Source organism: Ranitomeya variabilis, chromosome 6, assembly GCF_051348905.1.
Source record: "Ranitomeya variabilis isolate aRanVar5 chromosome 6, aRanVar5.hap1, whole genome shotgun sequence".
NCBI classification, from domain to species: Eukaryota; Metazoa; Chordata; class Amphibia; order Anura; family Dendrobatidae; genus Ranitomeya; species Ranitomeya variabilis.
This window is the reverse complement of record NC_135237.1, coordinates 455,871,616-455,891,405: the sequence shown is the minus strand read 5'-3', so window position 1 is coordinate 455,891,405 and position 19,790 is coordinate 455,871,616. Positions and strand designations below refer to the sequence as shown.

The 19,790-nt window shown below is 40.1% G+C and overlaps 1 protein-coding gene across 1 annotated transcript in view; it reads right to left on the bottom strand.

Moving 5' to 3' along the window:
- The window catches only part of XKR4 (XK related 4), a 378,869-nt gene that overhangs the window by 98,070 nt on the left and 261,009 nt on the right, over positions 1–19,790 (bottom strand). Inside the window, exon 2 of the mRNA XM_077270503.1 lies at positions 3,345–3,544. Coding sequence (XP_077126618.1) covers positions 3,345–3,544 — 200 coding nt within the window. The remainder of the gene's footprint in view (positions 1–3,344; positions 3,545–19,790) is intronic.

The following is a 19,790-nucleotide window of genomic DNA, read 5'->3' as shown; positions in this document are numbered from 1 at the left end:
TAAGGCGTTGATCCAGGGAACTAGTCTGATTGCCGTATGTGGGGTCGGGAAGGAATTTTTTTCCCCATGGTGGAGCTTACTCTTACCACATGGGTTTTTTTGCCTTCCCCTGGATCAACATGTTAGGGCATGTTAGGCTATGGGTTGTACTAGATGGACTTAAAGTCTTCCTTCAGCCTTAATAACTATGTAACTATGCATGTCACTTCTTTTGTGCGGATCTGCAATGTTTCTACACCCCTCCATGTTAAAAATCCACAGTGGCAAAAAACCGCAGAAAATCTGCACAAAATCTGTAGCAATTCCGCATAAAAACCGCACAAAATCCGCATAAAAACCGCGGCTGCGGATTCTGCCAGGAGCTGCGGATTTTGTGCAGAAAATTCTGCACCTCTTTTCTTACGTGTGCACATAGCCTTAATAAAAGTGAAAAGAAAGATGGATTTCTATGTCTGGCTTTCCTTAAACTTTCTATTAATGATTTCCTTTAAACATGTCGGATATTTTGTGTCATTTCTATGTTGTTTAATATTGCTATAATGACTTATGTGGGTGAAAACTCTGAAGCGTTCCAGCTGGCAGCAGCGGTGACATCATCCTTGGCTCTATATGTTTGTAAAAGAGCTGCGGATTTGTTTGGTAAACTAGCAAGTCACAAGTTAACTCTTTCTGTTGGTTTTCACAAAAAAAACTTAGATAAAAAGGAAATGCAGTTTTTTTTCCTCTTTTTCCAAGAAATTATAGTTGTTGATAAGAGAGTGAATAGAGCTTTCACAAAACACTCTGATTAAAATGAAACTCCCAAGATGGTCTTCATTGAGAATCCTCAATTAGGATGTGTATAATGAAGAAACGCTGATCAGTATTTGCAATGATAATATTCTTTTGGCAGGAGACAACTGGAATCAGTTCATGTTTATTAGATTTTGAACACAAGAAAATGAATGCTCATCCATTTTATTCTCTGAAAGTAATTTATCAACACAATGCTGCAGCCAGCAACCCTGGGTAATGACATTCAGATCAGCCTCTAACATCCGCACTAACAAGTGGGTAAAGACACACAGAGTGTTTACACAGAACTGCACAAACGGCTCTTCTGAGTTCTGAAGGACATTTGTGTCTATAGAAATAATAACCCACTGTCATTAGCAGACTACTTAAATTTTCTACAAGTAAAATCTCTTGGGTCATGAAGAAAAACAGTTAAAGGGAACCTGTGACCAGGTATTCCCAATATAAGGTAAGACCACCACCATGAAGCCCTCTATAACAGCATTCTTGTATTCTGTATGTAAGTCCCCAATCTGCTCTGCAAGAAAAGGAGCTTTAATTATACTCGCAGATCTGTCTGTTGAGTGTCTCTGGTCTTAATCCAGCATCTCCTCTCTTCTTACAATCGCCGTCATACTTCTTGCATCACGTGGAATATGTGTCCTACGTCGTCCCACAATCACCCTCCTGCACAGGCACAATTCTCTCTGCCCCACCGAGGGCAGAGCAAAGTACTATAGTGTGTGCATGCTCCGGGAAAGGCCAAAGAGTCACTATGATCCGGAGGTGAAGTCAGCACATGCGCACTACGGTGCTTTTCTCAGTGCTCAGCAGGGTACAGAAAAGTTTGCCTGTGCAAGAGCCTGATTAGGGTGCACTGTGTGGATGACTTAGGATGCATAATTCACGTGAAGCAGGGAAGAAGGACGATGATCATAGAGAGGAGGCGCCAGATCCCATCGGACCGAACCGTGCCATCTGGTAGTATAAAAAAAGGTCTTTTTTGTGCCTTGCAGAGGGGATTGGTACATACAGCATAACAGTATGCTGTAACAGGGCTTAAACGTGGCGGTGTTACCTTTAGACATGAGCGAATATGTTCGGCTCCCTCCTTATTCGGCAAGCGCTTAATGAATAGTGCTTATAGCTATAGCTTGCCGAATAAGGAGGGAGTTGAACATATTGGCTCATGTCTAGTTACTTTATACTGGGAAAACCTGGCGACAGGTTCCCTTTAGCCGGACGACCCAGCAATTCTGAAATTCTTAAAATACTGTCTAATTGTCTCTTCAGAGAGGAAGAGGACTAAAACTCTAGTGCCACCTATTGGAAGTAGCAATCCTAACAGTCAATGTGGACCCTTTATTGAGCCTTGTCACATGACTTAGGATAAGAGCCAAACCAGATCTCAATTTGCAGACACTGAGTTTCGGGGTACTGCCCCTCGTCAGTGCAAAGTGGAGATCTGGTTTGGCTGAGAGAGAGGCTTAAATTTGTTTATATGGGGCTTAGGGGACATTTGATTTCTTCAGGCTCCAAGGCTCTGAAGAATTATCGTTAACAGGATCCATCAACTTTTGGGGAATGTTTATAGTATTAGTTTATAGTTTCCAAATTTTTTTGGTTAACAGACAAGACGAACCCATCAGCTTCTCTTTCTCCATTCCATGCTGTGCACAGATCAGACTGCATGTCTAATTTGACAGGTTCCCTTTAAGCCAGACCTGAACATGTCAATGTTGACTGAAAGCCCCTTTGGCCACCAATTCTCACTGCTTATTTTAGTTGAAGCACGGGCGTAAAGGTGGCCATACAAATTAGGTTCTCTCCTGACCTCCATATGCAGCACATGTATGTATTTGTTCAATAGGGAGAGGTGTTAGCAGCTGTCAGACACTTGTGGCAGTAACTCATCTTCAGTCAGAACCAAAGGATCAGGAGTTTAAATTCAAGAGCCAAGAATCATCCAGTTCTACCAAAATGAGACAAATTTAATCTCGTGTATGTGGGCCTTCAGACTTACATTTAGACTTGGGTGCAATAATGTGCATTTTTACATTTCCAGACTTTTTCTAGAAAAAGTGATACAGCTGGTGTATAGAATGCAAAATTCAAATTGGCATTTCATGGAGGGTGCATAGACCTGATGAATTTTTTTGGGGTTGAAAACATCAGCGATATACAGATTAAAATTCCATGCACTTTGTAAAAATATTTTTTTTTATTAATAAAGTAGATGAAATATTAATTTGTGTGGCGCTGAATGTTTTCAGCCCCCCAAAATCTACTATTTAACTGAAGATCTTCTATCATACACAGTGAGGTAAAATCTCTGACTATTTTACGAAGGAACTTACACAATACAATGCACCCTTATTTATTACACTAAATGATAGTTTCCGTGCAGCGCATGGACACATTATTGTAAAGTGCCAGCTCACAGGCTCTCTTTAATGCCCCATACCTGATGCACTCACACAGACTTATAGGCTTCCCAATTTCACAATATTTGGCAAGGCCCATAATTTAATTTTGAGCACAAATATATTCCAAAAATATTTGCTTCTTACCTTGAATGGCCTGTAATCTTCGAGTCTGCACGACAATGCAGAGCTGCAGGACAAGCTGGGGAGCGCTTTCCAGAAATGTTGCAAGCAAATGCAACATACTCACATCTGCATACTCGTACACCATCTTCCAGTAAAACCTCCATCGGTCATTCTCTCCACTCCGCCTGCTGCGAATTCCCAAATATATTGTATGGAAATACCTGAGATTAAAAAAAGAAATCTAACTAAGTGAACACTGACAGTAACAATTCATTAAGAATTAACAGAACTTTAGTACAACGACAATTAAAGGTCCTTCTTAAACTAGAGTTGGAAATACAAATCGGTCACTTCCACAATGAATCAGGCAGGATCAAGTCAAGTTATGGAGTATCAAACACAGATCGACCTTTTCTCTAAAGGACTGAATTTATGCCTATTCCATGTGTCTTAATAATTTTAAAGGGTCTGTCCACTAGACGGACAATCCCTACTCAATTGTTATATTCCCCCATGTAAAAATAAAAACAGCCAGTACTCACCTTTGGTGCCAACGCCATTCTAGTGACATCAGCGCCAGGTCTTCCGAAGCTTGAATGACTTTGTTATGTCACGTGAGCCCTGGAGACAGCAGCTGCTAACATGCCATTTGACTCTCGACTTCTTTGGATGAAACTGACATACAGAAAAAATGAGAGCTGTTACTCTCTGATTTCCTCTGGATGTAAGTTTCATCCGAAGGAAGTGAGCACCCATTGATTGGCTGCTGGAATGGCGTCAACACGGGAAGTGAGTACAGGTCATTTTCATTCTACATGGGGGAATAAGGTGATTGAGAAACAGTTGACTGTGTAATGGACAACCCCTTTAATTTCTTTTTAGAATTAAACCTATTCTTTTTAGATCTACAAACCGATAGGGTTTAATCTTCTGTGGTTGGTCTTCAAGAGTTCTAGCTTTTGAACAATATATTTAATGACTGATGATATTGTTTCACATATTTGGTTATATCAATAAATTAATTTCGGAATGAATATTTTTGTATTTATTTTAGCTTATGTGGATGTGTTTACCTTGTTCTGCAAAAGGACATTGGTTTCATGCCCTGGGAAGAGGTCCTCAGGTGAGAAGGGGGCTAAGCTGGCATCGGTCTCTAAAAGTCACGGCTGGTGCTGAGTTCTGGCTGTGGTTGTTAATCAACCTCGCGTATATCCAGATGAAGCGTCACTTGATGCGCTGCTGATAAATATATTAAACAAATATTTTTCTTGAAAACTTTAATTTAGAAGGCTTACAGGGTGAAAGCGTTTCAAGGAAAAACAGGAACTCTTCATCAGGTCAAAAACCTAGTCAAACCCAAGGTTTTAGTCCTGATGAAGAGGTCCTGCATTGACCTCGAAGTGCGTTGACTCTGTAAGCCTGCCAAATGAAAGTTTTCAAGGAAATATTTGTTTAATATATTTATCAGCAGCGCATCAAGTGACACAGTATTGAACAGAAAACACTGTGGTCTGCAGAATTCACACCTAGTTCTTGTATATTTCAAACTACCTAGACATTGATAGATAAAAGTATTGAAATTCTTGCACCTCAAAATGTTTCACTGTCCGGTCAGCATCATCACGGGTGGAACAGGGCAAAGCTGATCCATTTGTGAAGCATATTGAGGATTATGGTCCCTACAGAGCCCTGAACTCAACATCAAAGAGTCTGTCTGGGATGACATGAGGAAACTTGCACAAGCCTACATCCACAGAAGATCTGTGGTTGGTTCTCCAAGTTTGGAACAACCTACTTGCCGAGGGTTCCTTCAAACAATGTGTATTAGTGTACCTAGAAGGAGTGATGCTGTTTCAAAGGCAAAAGACGGTTACATCTAATAATGATTTGATTTTGATTTCTCTTTTATTCATTCACTTTGCATTTTGTAAAATAATAAACTATTAACGTTTCTATTTTTCAAAGCATTTTTACTAGCATTTTTTCCTATACTGGCCAAAAATAAAACTTTTGCACATTACTGTATATTAATGTGTAAATATATATTTATATACAGTATATATACACACACACAGAGGCTAAAACATTTTAAAAGATAATTTGGTTCTTTGAAAATTCACAACATGGTTGGTATAATCTGTATATCTGGAGTTAGCGATAAAACATATGCCATGCCTCTCTTTATAGGAGTCACGGCCTGGAATCTCCTGTGTGAGGTTATCCTCTATATAAAACAGACATCTGGAGGACGCCGTCCTGTGGGTCTCACTGAATTTCTTATCTCGCATATACTGCTGCTCCAAGCTCATTCCCAACTGAGACTGGAATTACTTTTCAACTGGTGAAGAAATACATAAGATGATCACAGCACAATGCGTGTCAGCGTTATTATGTTGTGGTTACCAAATCTACAGTAGGTCTTGCATTAGGCCTAATTATACAGTTCCTCCTTTGATGTACATGTGCTCCCAACTCTGAATATTTTTTCTAAAACATTAGATCTTTGCTCCTTGGCAAAGGCATATCTAGGGGGAACACAGGCAGGTGGGTGATGTTGGGTGCCTAATGCAGCGGTCCAAAGTGTCTCTTTTGGCAGTTGCATTTTTCTGCCCCCCAAACTGGGATTCAGCTGTTCTCTCGGCTCCCAGTGAACAACTGCACTCAAGTCTTTCATACGTGAGTACAATTCAAGCAGCGTGATCAGGTCATGTGATCACGTTGCTGACATTGCTCGCCGATGCACAGAACATTGGTGGTAAGTGCTCAACACTAGTGGGGGAGATTTAGTGTAACAGAGGTGAGGAAGATTTGAGGACACAAGTTTGGGGAGCAAGGAAGGGACAGGTGAAGACACAATATGGGAACGAAGGGGGGTAATTTGAAGACACAGTAGGAGGAACAAGGGGGAGATAGCGGGAATGTATAAACAAACAGTAAGGGAGAATGGATGTGGACAAAGTATGGTGAGTAGGGGGTGGGTGCAGACACAGTATGAGGAGTGAGGGGGGAATGTATGAGGGGAATGAGTGCAGATACAGTATGGTGGGTGGGATGGGTGTGGACACAGAATGAGGATGAGTGTGACCACAGTATGGGGAGCAAAGGGGGGAATGTATGCTGACACAATATGGGGAGTGAATGAGGGGATAGGAGCAGACACAGTATGATGAGTGGGGGAATGGGTGCGGACACAGTATAAAGACCAAAAGTTTATTCAATTGCATTGGGGGCAGTTTAAAACTATGGGGCAAAAATGTCCCTTGGTCCCAAAAATCACTTATTTCATGAAGACAACCATCCACAAGCACGCATGTAATGTCCATACATCAGTACTGAGTCATAAGACAACCCATCTGATCCCTAGTATTCATAATCTAAATTTTACTGTCAAAACTATTTACACATTTAACAAGGAAAAAAATATTGTTATATCCTGTATGTCAGTGGTTATAGTTGGTCATAAAATTGCAATCTGCAAACTTTATTCTTTGATTTGCTTTCATACCCTCTGATAGGCAGGCAGTTTCCAGATTTCTAAATATTCTTTTGTTGCAGTGTCTCTCCCAGTAATATAGCATATGAGGCCTGTATGAATGCATGGTATTGCTATCTTTATCAGATTATCTATCAGCACTGTTTCTGTCCTGCACTCCTTTGCTCTTTATGTGCTCTCCTCTTTTTCTATAGCCTGTTTTACCTGCCTTTAAGACTGTAAATTCTTTCTCCTCTCTCAACTCCTAAAATGTGTGTTCAACCCCCCCAATCCCTCCCCAAATCCCTGCTGCTATCTCTAACACTGAGAAGAGGGGGGGGGGAGCAGAGAGAACTGTCAAAACTGACAGCAGGTCCTCTGACAGATTTGCAACAATATTGCAAAAGAACTTAAGGTGAGTTTACACTGAACAATCTACAACGTTAAAGGTCCACCGATCAGCTACATATCTGCTGAACGTGGTTATTTATTAGCCTGTTTAGACATGCATAGATGCAGTCAGAAAAATCAGTGACAGATTGTTCAGTGTGTATGAGCTGCCTTTGTTCTTGTTACACTGGACAACGCACTGCCGAGAATTATGATTTTTTTTTAAAGCAATGTAAAAAAAGAAAATTTTTTATCTGATGAATGAGTATTAGTTCTTTGGGAAAAGCGTTCCTTAGACATCAGCCCAAGGGTATCACTGTCTAATAGAGACCAAGTTCATCACCTACTGTAAATACCAATATATAAAAAGGATTTACATTCTTATTTGTAGGCAAAAATAACTGTACGATCCCACAGAGCAGGCAAGCTACAGATTTTCTTCATGAATTTTCCAGAGCACATAATAATGAAAGAAGATAAATTCCGTAACGTAAATTGATCTACCGTGCAGTTAGAAAGTCTGAATTATGTCACCGTCAGCAAATCTGAATACTACTCACTAGGGTTTAGCAGTGGATTTCCATGTGGATTTACCAAGGCCTTGCAGCAGAAAATTATCAGCAAGAAATTTGGACATGTGAACGTACTTTCCATTTTCCAGGTACCATAATAAATTAGGCAAGCTGCAATGTAAAAGTGACATTTGCCAAGGTTGCCAGTTGTTGTATGCCAGCCATGGAAACCTGATGCCTGATAAAACTGTGACAAACTCTACAGAATTTTAGTAAAAGCCGCTTTTCTACTAGAGTACACTGGCAATCTTCTTCAGATCATGACAGATTATTCCACTTAATTTGTGCCCATGTGGACATACCCTAAGCAGTTTCTTACCTCAAGTTCATTAAACTACATACATCTACAAATGCCCAGCCACAAATGAGTAGCAGATTCTATCACTTAAAGAGAACCTGCCACCAGGTCAAAATTGGGCAGTTTTTGTACTTATTTTATTCCTGTTTTTAAAAATCCAACATATGTTTCCAGACATACCATATTTTGCGGATTATAAGACGCTCCGGATTATAAGTTTTTTTTTTTTTTTAATAAAGTGGTGGTGCTTATTATAATCCATGAGTCTTATTGCTTACCGGGGTGGTGGCTGCAGTGAAGCGGGATCACTGCTGGAAGAGGCAGGAGTGGGGTGATGCTGCAGGCCGCAGGCTGAGATGAGCGGGTGTTCTGATGAGTGGCGTGCCTCTGCGGGTGTCTGGTGATACTGCGGGGGGTCACCGGTGCCAGTATGGGGGTCTCCAGAGCTGCTCGGGGTTCTCCGGTGCTGCAGGGGCTCTCCCGAGATCTTGGTGCCGAGATCTCCATTTGTGCATACGCCCCCTGACCATTTTCTCGGAGTCCACTACGCAGGAAACCATGGAACTGCGGGTGCCCTTTCTCAAAATGTCAGCAGAGCCCCCGCAGCATCGGAGACCCTCGCGTACCATAAGAGACCCGCAGCACCACCGGGCACCCCCTCATTGCAGCCTGCAGCAACGGTACCAGTAAGGTAAATACGCATTAAAAGACACCCCCCCCCCATTTTCCCCAAATATTTTTTGGGAAAAAGAGTGCATCTTATAATCCAAAAAATATGGTATATTCCTTAATATTTAGTGCCCCAATGTGCTAATTTCTAAGGTCTTTACCAAGGGGGCGTTGTTCTCAAGATTCTCTGGGGTGGGCCTTTAGATTGCTCTGCATTATTACCCTGTTAGCAACTCCTCCTTGGTAAAGATCATAAACGTTTGCAAATTGGGATCACTAAATAAAAAATGCCCGTATCTCTGGAATCCTGATGGTGGATTTTTTTTAAAAAAAAGGATAAAAGGCAATACTCGGGGGAGCAACAGGTATAAAATAGCAGCAAAAAATTCACACTTCTGACTTGGGGACAGGTCATTTGAAAGCTATGTTCACACGTACTATTTTCTGCAGAAAAAAGTTGCAGTACCAGCAAAAGCTATGAGAGTTCAGATCTCACGCACATACAACTTTCTGTCGCGGGTATGTCAGAGGCAGCAGTCACACCGCATCTGGCTGCAGAAGGTCTCAACGGTTGGCCTTGCAGACTAGTGGCCATCTCCCACGGCCTTAATGGTGTCACCTGGATCTGGGTGTTTATAACTCCCAACTTGCTCTTGGGAGCTGAGGGTGTTTTTTCTATTTGCACTTCCCTGTTGAGGCTTGGTGCTGCAGCAGCCGGTTAGTGTCATCTATGGAGTTTAAAGGTGACGGTGTTTCTCTCTGAGTCTACTCAAGATAAGTTTCCCCTTGTTTTGAGTATCCTAGATGTCTGTAGTGTTAGTGAGGTTTGACCAGCGTTCATCCCTTCCTTTCCTAAGCAAGGCTTACCGCCAGGGTCTGACAGGGACCAGGCATCCTGCTCGGTGATAGGTGTGGAACCTATTTAGGGTCTCAGACCAAAAGGGTGACATTATATCTACCTAGGGGTCTCCACTTCCCTAGTGTTGGACCCCCATCTCCTTCCTTTGTGTTGCTCTTAGTCTATTCTACACTGTGAGAGATACTTTCTTTTTCCCGCCTGAATTTAAGCACTGCAGTGTGAAGAATATCAAGTCTTACAGGACGTTTGCAGCATTTTTCCTGCATGGAAAGCAATGAGAAAATGCAAAAGTGCTGCAAAAACAGCAGCATAAAATTGGTGTTTTTGGCGATAGAAACTAACTTTATTAACATGCACTGTCTAAAGTCACACATGTAACCTGTCTGAAAAACTAAGCAAAAAATGCTGCAAAACCCCCAAGTGTGAACATCAACTTAATGCATTACAGCTAAAACTTAATAGTTTTATACAATACTGAAATTGGTGTTCTTTGTGAAAATACATCTTCTCACCTCTATAAATAACTAACACAGCGCTCAATCACATGACCGATTTGTATTTGTCTGTCTTTTGTGTTAATTAAGAATAATTATTATTACTGACACATAACAGAGCGTTACATAACTGATAGATCCTACATTGTACATACACTCCCAAATGTGCAATATCCAGGAAACAAGAGCAACGGGGAACAAAGGACTTAAATGTTCATTTTGATATTTTTCCAGAAAACATTTTCTAAGTGAGAAAGAGTAAAGATATGAAACAAATGTTATTTCCTGGAGCAGCTGCCTGATAAAAAGGTTAAACTTTACTTGGCTAGATTCAGAACCCACGCCGCTATGCTTCAGGTCATTTACTGTTACTTGAGATATTTTAAGCAACTTTAAAAGGCATATAACGGAAAGTATAATGAGTGTTGTTACACAGCAATATAACCAATAAACAAGTCTAGATTATTGGCACTTCCAATAAATAAATTCCTCCAAAACAGCGGAAGCACATGCCAAAATACAAAAAAACTTCAACGTATTTTATTATATAAATTATTACAGTACAATTAAAATACCGAAACCCCCCCAGGAAGAAGCTTACGCGCGTCGGGGCTCTGCGCTGCTCCCACAGGTCATGTATTGTTTAACCCTTTAGCCTTCTCTATTGGCATCTTTTAGCACTGTGAATCATCATTAGTCTCTATATTCACCTGTTATTACAAGTCACTTGGCACTTTAGTAACTTTTCAGATATCTTAAATTAGCTGACTTTCATCAGTCATCTGCACTTTGCAGTAATCCATAATCGCTCTAGGCTGGGTTATTTAATCCCTAGGTAGCACCATCGGTGTAGTCCAGTTTTTATTATAATCCAGTCTTAGTGCTTCATATCAGTAACTTTTGACACTTTGTAGCAAAAATTAATTAATTTAAAACATTTTTTTATTGATGCTATTAAACTTGTAGTAAGCACTAGACCCTTTAATAGGGTATATGTTTACGACTGGTTTACAATTTTTTGCACTTTGGCAATATATGTTTTCTTTTTATGTACTTTGGCACTATGCATTAATCATTTTAAATAGAGCGGTATTTTGTGCTATTATATGGTCTATATGATTATTAATAGGTTGGCTATTTATTAGTTCAGGTTTCCATGGGATTGATCATTTTGAGTAAAGGCTATTAGCTTATATATCTCCCTAGGAATACCTGGAAATAAATATAATTATTTTATTTAGTGATGACTATACTTGTATATGACTTCTAGAGTAGAGTGCAACACTCTGTGTGTGCAGCTATTTTGTATCTGTATCCCCTTTTATTTTAAGTGTACTGTAATAATTTAATTTATATAATAAAATATGTGGAAGTTTTTTTTGCATTTTGGCATGTGCTTCCGCTGTTTTGTAGGAATTTTTTTTTTGTTACATATCAAGTCTATAGCAGAAGAAATGAAGAATCACATACTACTTTAACTACATGAAGAATACAGTGCTTAAAAGTATTCATACTCTTTAAACTTTGCCTTATTTTTTAACGTTACTGTCATGTCGGACGCTATTCACACTAGGGCGTCCGACAGACAGCGGTAATTCCACATTTGTCCACTATACGTTCTGTGGCGCCGGCTAGACTTTATCCAGGTTTTCCGGGGTTAATCTAGCTGGTAATCAGGTTGGAGGCTGGGTCACGCCCATGGCCTTTAAATAGTCATTCTGGACTTTGGGCGTCGCCGATTATAGCTTGTGTCCTGTGCCTGGTGATCTCGGTCTGGAGTGGTGGTCTAGAAGAAATATCGTATCTGGTGGTGTATTATCCTTTGTCATATTTATCCTTCCTATATTTGTATCTGTTTTGCCCTGTGCACATTATAGTGTTTTCCTGTGTGTCTGCAGCGTGGTGCGTTTTTAGTTTTCCCTGTCTGTGCTTTCTGTAGGGGTTGGTGTGTGGTCTAATCACTGGGTGGCGGGTGGAGGTTTCAGCATAGGACTAAAACAGGAGTCAGGGTCAGGCCTGGCGGCCCAGACAAGCACACCATCAGTGTAAATTCTGGGAGAGGGACAGACAGGGTTTTCCCTAGTCTGAGGGATATCGCAGGGGCCCGGGTAATCAGCTGTAGTCTACCCAGTACCCGCGTGACAGTTACACCCACAAATTAAATTTATTTTGTTGTGATTTTATGTATTATATGTATTATATCAACACAAAGTAGCAAGTATTTGTGATGTGTAAAGGAAATATTTTACAAATATAAATCTGAAAATTGTGAATTGCATTTGTATTTAGCCTCCCCGAGTCAATACTTTGTAGGATCACCTTACTGCTGCAAGTCTTTTGACCTATGTCTCTTCCAGCTTTCCACATCTAGAGGATGAAATATTTGCCCATTCTTCTTTGCACATTAGCTGTAGCTCAGTGAGATTGTATGGAGAGAATCTGTGAACAGCAATTTTCAAGTCTTGCCACAAATTCTCAATTGAATTTCCTTCTGGACTGTAACTGAGCCATTCACACCCATGAATATGCTTTGATTTAAATTTCCATTGTCTTTTGCAGCATCTAACAGGTTTTCTTCCAGGATTGCCTGTATTTACCTTCATCAGTCTTCCCATCAACTCTTACCAGTTCCCTATCACGGCTGAAGAAAAGCATTCTCAGAGTAGGATGCTGCCACCACATTTGACTGTGGGGATGGTGTTTTCAGGGTGATGTTCAGTGTTAGTTTTCAACCACACATTGTGTTTTGCTCTTAGCCTAAAATTTTCTACTTTAGTCTCATCTGACCAGAGCACCTTCTTCAAAATGCTAGCTGTATTGTATGTAGCTAGCTGCCCTATATGACTTGTGCAAACTGTAAACTGGACTTCTTATGGCTTGATTTAAAAAAATGGCTTTCTTCTACCAATAGTTGTCCTGTGGACAGATTCTCCCACCTGAGCTGTGGATCTCTGCAGCTCATACAGTGGGATCATGGGCCTCTTGGCTGCCTCTCTAATCAGTGCTCTCTTTTGCTTGGGATGTCAGTTTAGATGGACGGCCATGTCTTGGTAGGTTTGCAGTTGTGCCATACTCTTTCCATGTTTGGATGATGGATTGAACAGTGCTCCATGAGATGTTCAGAGCCTGGACTATTAGTTTATTAACTAACCCTGCTTTACTCATTTCCACAACTTTATCCCTGACCTGTCTGGTGTGTTCCTTTGTTTTCATGATGCTGTTTAATCCCTAATGTTCTCAAACAAACCTCTGAGGCCTTCACAGTAGAGCTGTAGTTATACTGAAAATAATTTACACACAGGTGGAGTCAATTTACTAATCATGTGACTTCTGAAGGCAATTGATCACTCGGGATTTTATTCAGAGGTATTAGAATAAAGGGGGCTAAATACAAATGCATGTCATAATTTTCAGATTCAGGTCAATATAAATGTTATCAACTCAACATAAGCATTTGTTGTTTTTAAATTCCTATAAATACTTTATTATTCATCTTCATGACAAATCTCTTTTGCAGTTTTTTCTCTAATACAAGAAGGTACAAACACACTTTGATGTAGCTATTTAACATCAAATAATTAAAAAGAGCACACTGTTTACCAAACTTCACAATCAGGTCCAGTTAACAACAAAAGCAACATTGGACAACAATTTCATGTCGGGAACGGGTCCCTTACATTGATGGCCTATTCTATGTATAAATCAAGAAGGAAAGATCCAGTGAAACCTCTTTGACTGTGAGTTTTTACTTCCATCACTTCATATTACAGAAACATCCAAATATATTGACATGAGATGACTTCCTTTGCTTTGGAGTTGCTGTGCAATAAAAGCTGCAGAGTTAATACCCTGCTCAAAAAATAAAGGGAACACTTAAACAACACAATGTAATTCAAAGTCAATCACACTTCTGTAAAATCAACCTGTCTAGCTATGAAGCAACACTGATTGTGAATTAATTTCTCCTGTTGTGCAAATTAAACAGACAATAGGTAGAAATGATAGGCAATTAGCAAGACATCCCCTATAAAGGAGTGGTTCAGCAGGTGGTGACCACAGACCATTTTTCTGTTCTCATCCTTTTTTGGCTGTTGTTTTGGTCACTTTTCCATTTTGTCATTGCGATCACCCCTAGAGGCACAGTAGCATGAGGCGGTGTCAACAGTATAACCCACAGAAGTTGCTCAGGTAGTGCAACTCTTCCAGGATGGCACATCAATGCGACCTGTGGCAAGAGGAATAGCTGTGTCTGTCAGTACAGTGCCGAGAGCATGGAGCAGATACCAGGAGACAGGCCAGTTCTAGATGTGGAGAGGGCCATAGCAAGGCAACAACCCAGTAGCAGGACTGATACCTCCTCCTTTGTGTATAGAAGTGCCAGAGCCCTGAAAAATGACCTTCAGCAGGCCACTAACATCCATATGTCTGCTCAAACTGTCAAAACAGGCTCCATAAGGGTGATATGAGAGCCCGACATCCACAAGTGGGTGTTATGCTTACAGCCCTACACAGTGCAGGGCGACTGGCATTTGCCAGAGAACACAAAGAATGGCAGATTCAACATTGGTGTCCTGTGCTCTTCAGGGATGAGAGCAAGTTCACACTTAGAACATGTGACAGAGTCGTGAAAAATGGCAATGCTATGCCTCAAGTGGCTGAAGTGTTTCAGAACTTCCTGCATGATAAAGGCATTGATACTATGGGCTGGCCTGCCTGTTCCCCAGACCCGAATCCAGTCTAGCACATCTGGGACATGTCTCGTTCTATCCACCACTGTCACGTTGCACCACAGACTGTCCAGGAAATGACTGATGCTTTAATCCAGGTCTGGGAGGAGATCCCTCAGGAGAACGTGTGCTGCCTCATCAGGAGCATGCCCAGGTGTTGCAGGAAAGTCATACAGGCACGTGGAGGTCACACACACTACTGAGCATCATTTCCTTGTCTTGAGGCATTTCCACTGAAGTTGGATCAGCCTGTAATTTGATTTTCCACCTTGATTTTGAGTATCATTCCAAATCCACACCTCCATACCTTGCATACAAGAGATACAATGGAATGTCCTTCCAAACAGTGACAACAATATAGAATTATAATACATGTATAGAGGTTACTGCTCATCTCCCACTACAAGTAGTACACTAATCCAGCACCGACTACAAAGAGCAAGAGTTGAGGTCCAGAGACAGCATCAAAATGCACAAATCAAGCCATCTCAAGAAATGTTCCTTCTCTTCAAAATTAACACTACATTAATACACACAGGGTGATGCCCTTCAAAATATGTATTTTTCTTGGTTGGGCCACATTTAGAAGTATAGATTATACAATGACCATTGGATGTTATGTACAGTTACCTATAATCGGATCTTACTCATTACTTAGGTTTCAAATCTGTTCAATTTAAAGGGGTTACTAGGGTTTAAAAAATGCCCTGATTGCAAGAAAGTTGATAAATAACAAAAAATGGAATGATCAATCAATAGACATTTGCCTAAAATAACACTCCAGATTTTGTTTTTTAATTTCACCATCGGTTGGGTAAAAGACATGTGTGTTCAGAGTATGTAGTAAAAGACTAACCGATCATCGTCTTGTACTATTTCCAGCAGTGCTCCGATCCCTCTCCATCAGCAGTTTGACGGCCTGGAAATCACTGCCAACCGTTACTGTCTCATTGATGTAAGTCTATGAGAGCCTCGCTCTCATGAGAAGACACTTACGGTCTGCACCGCAAACACTGGAGAGATCCAGCTGGTCACATCTGAGGTGATATGGTGTGGAAGAGGATTGGAGTGAAGGAAGGAACAGCAGAAGACAGCGATCTGCAAATATTTTACTACACAGAGAATATTCATTACTGATACCTAACTCGTGGTGAAATTACCACCTTCAGTGTGGTAATTATTTATCTCACTTATATAGCACCATTAATTCACATTATCATCAATGTCCCCATTCGGGCTCATAATCGGAATTCCCTGCAAAAAATTCTTAGTATGTTGGGAGGAAACTGAAGAAAACCAACAAAGAACATACAAACTCTTTGCAGATATTGTCCTTGGAGTGTTTTGAGCCCAGAACCCTAGTGCTACAAACCTATAGTGCTAACCACTGAGCCACCAAGCTGTCTTTAAGCCTTTGGTGCTCTGCTATGACATGTCATCATTGTAGGACCTGTATACAGAGACTGTCAGGAGGCATAGAGGTGGTGGAGCTGGAATGTTAGGTAGGCTTTTTAGTTCTTCATCTGCACTTAGTCATTTTTTATCCTGGATAACTCAATTAACTGTTGAGTTTGTGAATATAAATATTTTTTATTGCTCCGTTTAATGAATCAAGGCACATATAATATTGAGATAAAATCATTTTAATAACATTAAGAATTCCATTAAAATATGTTTCATTAATTAGTCATGTATCATGATGAAACTAAAAGTGGTAATTATTGAATTTTCAGGCTTTCCATTATTAGCGATAAAGAAGTGAGATGATTAAATATCAGATATCCTATACATGATTCCACTGAGATGTCTCCTTCATTGTGAACTTCAGGATTTAGCACAAGTCTCCTGCTCCTAAGGTTCAATCAATGGACTGTACATCAACAACACAATACCAAATATCGTAGAGTGTCAATCAGTCTTCTAGGCAGACAGTATCAATGGCTTTAATGAGATCTGGATACTGTACATTTCCAAGTGATCTCAGCTCTTAGCTCATCAATAGGCAATACAATTAGTTTTCATGGCCTCCCAGAAGACAGCTGCACCTTAAAATGGAGAGCATAAATTTTGTGCCTTCAGTGAAGGGAACTTTCATATTAGCTTTGCACTCACAAGAGAATATTTGCTATATGCCTATGTTATTAGATGTCCTGTTAATTTTTGGTATATTTCTGCAGTTTTTATAACATATCTATTAGGTTTACAAGACAGTTTCATTATAAGGTTATATTTTCATACTTTTCATGCACCATATTATCGGAGATGGTCATATGAGCTCTAGCATAATGGAAAGAACACTCACAACTACAGAAGCTTTCAAAGTGCCCTAAAGAGACAATTTATGTCTAATTATATTCAAATTGGTAGAAATCTATCATAAAATCAGGAAACTGGAAGTAAAAACTTAGAAAATTTGAAAAATGCCATAACTAGAAAAAAATAATTTTTAAGAGGTCCTATGGTGCTGTATACACTACAGATTTTTTAAAGATGAACGGATCAGGAAATATGTGAATTCGCCTGTTCGCACAGACTTTCCCGGTGAAATTCGATTGGCAAAGACGTTATTCTCTGGGAGTGTAATGTCCCTTAATATGCTATACTTACAGTAACGTTGTACCAACTGCTACAAATTATTTGCAAGTTGTCAAATTTTCACTAGCTCATTTCTATTAGGTCTTCTTTATAGTTAAAATATTCGGGATTTTGTTTTGAAAAGGGCTCCAATTCCTCAATACCTTTGCGCCTGTCTTTTTCTGTAGCCTTGTGCTTTTTTTTTGTTTGAAACATTCTTCTATTCATTATTTTGCTTTCACGTCTATTTTTTATGTACTCCCCAGGTTTTTTTTTCAATATATTTTCCGCTTTGTGGACAGAGTTTAGAAATTCCAAATGTTTTCAGCTGATTCTTTATGCGCACTATTAGAAGAGACGTCGGGTACTGGTAAGTGCTCCATCAAGGAGATTTAGGGTACCGTTACACTAAACGATTTACCAACGATCACGACCAGCGATACAACCTGGCCGTGATAGTTGGTAAGTCGTTGTGTGGTCGCTGGGGAGCTGTCACACAGACAGCTCTCCAGCGACCAATGATGCCGAAGTCCCCGGGTAACCAGGGTAAACATCGGGTTACTAAGCGCAGGGCCGCGCTTAGTAACCCGATGTTTACCCTGGTTACCATTGTAAATGTAAAAAAAACAAAAACACTACATACTCACATTCCGATGTCCATCAGGTCCCTCGCTGTCAGCTTCCCGCACTGACTGTGTCAGTGCCGGCCGTAAAGCACAGCACAGCGGTGACGTCACCGCTGTGCTCTGCTTTTACTTTACGGCCGGCGCTCACAGTCAGTAAGTTACCTGGATGTATTATTTGTTTATAAATAAATAAAAAAAATTGTCCTGTGCCCCGTGGGTGTTCAAGGGCCTCATACCTTGCGTCTCATAGGTGCTGTCATTCCTGTATAGTCCGCAGTCTGATGATGGCTGGTAACAACAACTCCCAGTATCTCCTTATCATTGTCAAGGACATACTTGAAATTGTATTTTCATTTAATACAATACTTGACATTACAATTGATTCCTAAGCTTGGCACTGTATACATGTACTGATGGTGTTTATTTCACTGCATTCATGTATTGATACTGTTTCTGGTGCTGCACTCATGCACTGAAAATGTTTCTGGAGCTGCATTCATGTACTGACTTTTTTTTCTGGCACTGCACTCATGTATTGATGATGGTTCTGGTGCTGCATTCATGTACAGACGGTGTTTCTGGCAGGGCTGTGGAGTCGGAGTCGTGGAGTCGGAACCCATTTTGGTGGAGTCGGAGTTGGAATAAAATGGACCGACTCCGACTCCTAAAATATATAATAAATTGGGTACAGTAGTTCAATGCAGTTTGTGGGGAATATTTTTTTCATAAGAATTTGGGAAAGTTATGAAATGTCCTATAAATGTCTGTCCTATTCCTGATCTAAGGTCTTGGCTTTTAGCTGAGGTGAATCTGTGCTGCAGTTTATGTTCATGATAAGCAGTGAAGCTCCTCCTCTACAGATAAGGGGATAAAATAAACACACAGGGAAGGAAATTCATCTCAGAACTTCTGGAGTAAACAGTTAAGCAGGATTAAAGAAGGTAAGTACTTCCTAAAGCATATCTAAACTTTCAATAAACTGTGCATATATCAACAGTCCAGTATATGTTGTCTCTGTATGCTTGATGTTTTAGTTTGTTTTTCCTCTTAGCTCATATTTGGAGAAATTAGCTGCTCTGATGACTTATATACGCTATACATACAATATAAGGGGAAAAAATGTTTCCTAACATCTTAAATTCAGAAATACAGTAACAGGATTGATGAGGACATATATTTGTGTGTGCGTTCTGCAATATGATTCAGCACAAACATGTTCCCTCCCTCCTCTCTTCTTCAGACTGTGAAGAAATATGATGTGAAGCATTTAGTGAGCTGTACCCTGCTGAGGCAAACCTGACATTGAAAGTTCAGAGAAAAGCTTTTTAACAACACATTTTACAAATGTTATACTTATCATCTGTCCTATTATTATTCTTACTATTGATTTATGCAAAGATTGTTTTATTTCTATCACAAATTATAGAGTGCATGATTCCCTATTCTTGCAAGAATTACAATACACTTTATTTTTTTTTACAAGACAAAATTATTTTGAGAGCGAATTTACATAATTCAAAAGTGTCTAAGAAGCATCTTATGAAGTCCTCTTTATTTGAGCATTTCACAGTGACTCAATATAATAAACATTTTGTTTTAGTGTATAAGTGACCCAGATGAAAACAAATGCTGTGATGCCAAAATAGGTGCATACTCAGGAAGTGATAAAAGTGCTCCTTCAAGAGCTTGCAATCTAAAAAGACATTTACAACGCTGCCACTCAGAAGTTTACAAAGCTGAGACTGAAAAAGATTACAGCAGCACCAAGAAACCAGAGACCAGCAGT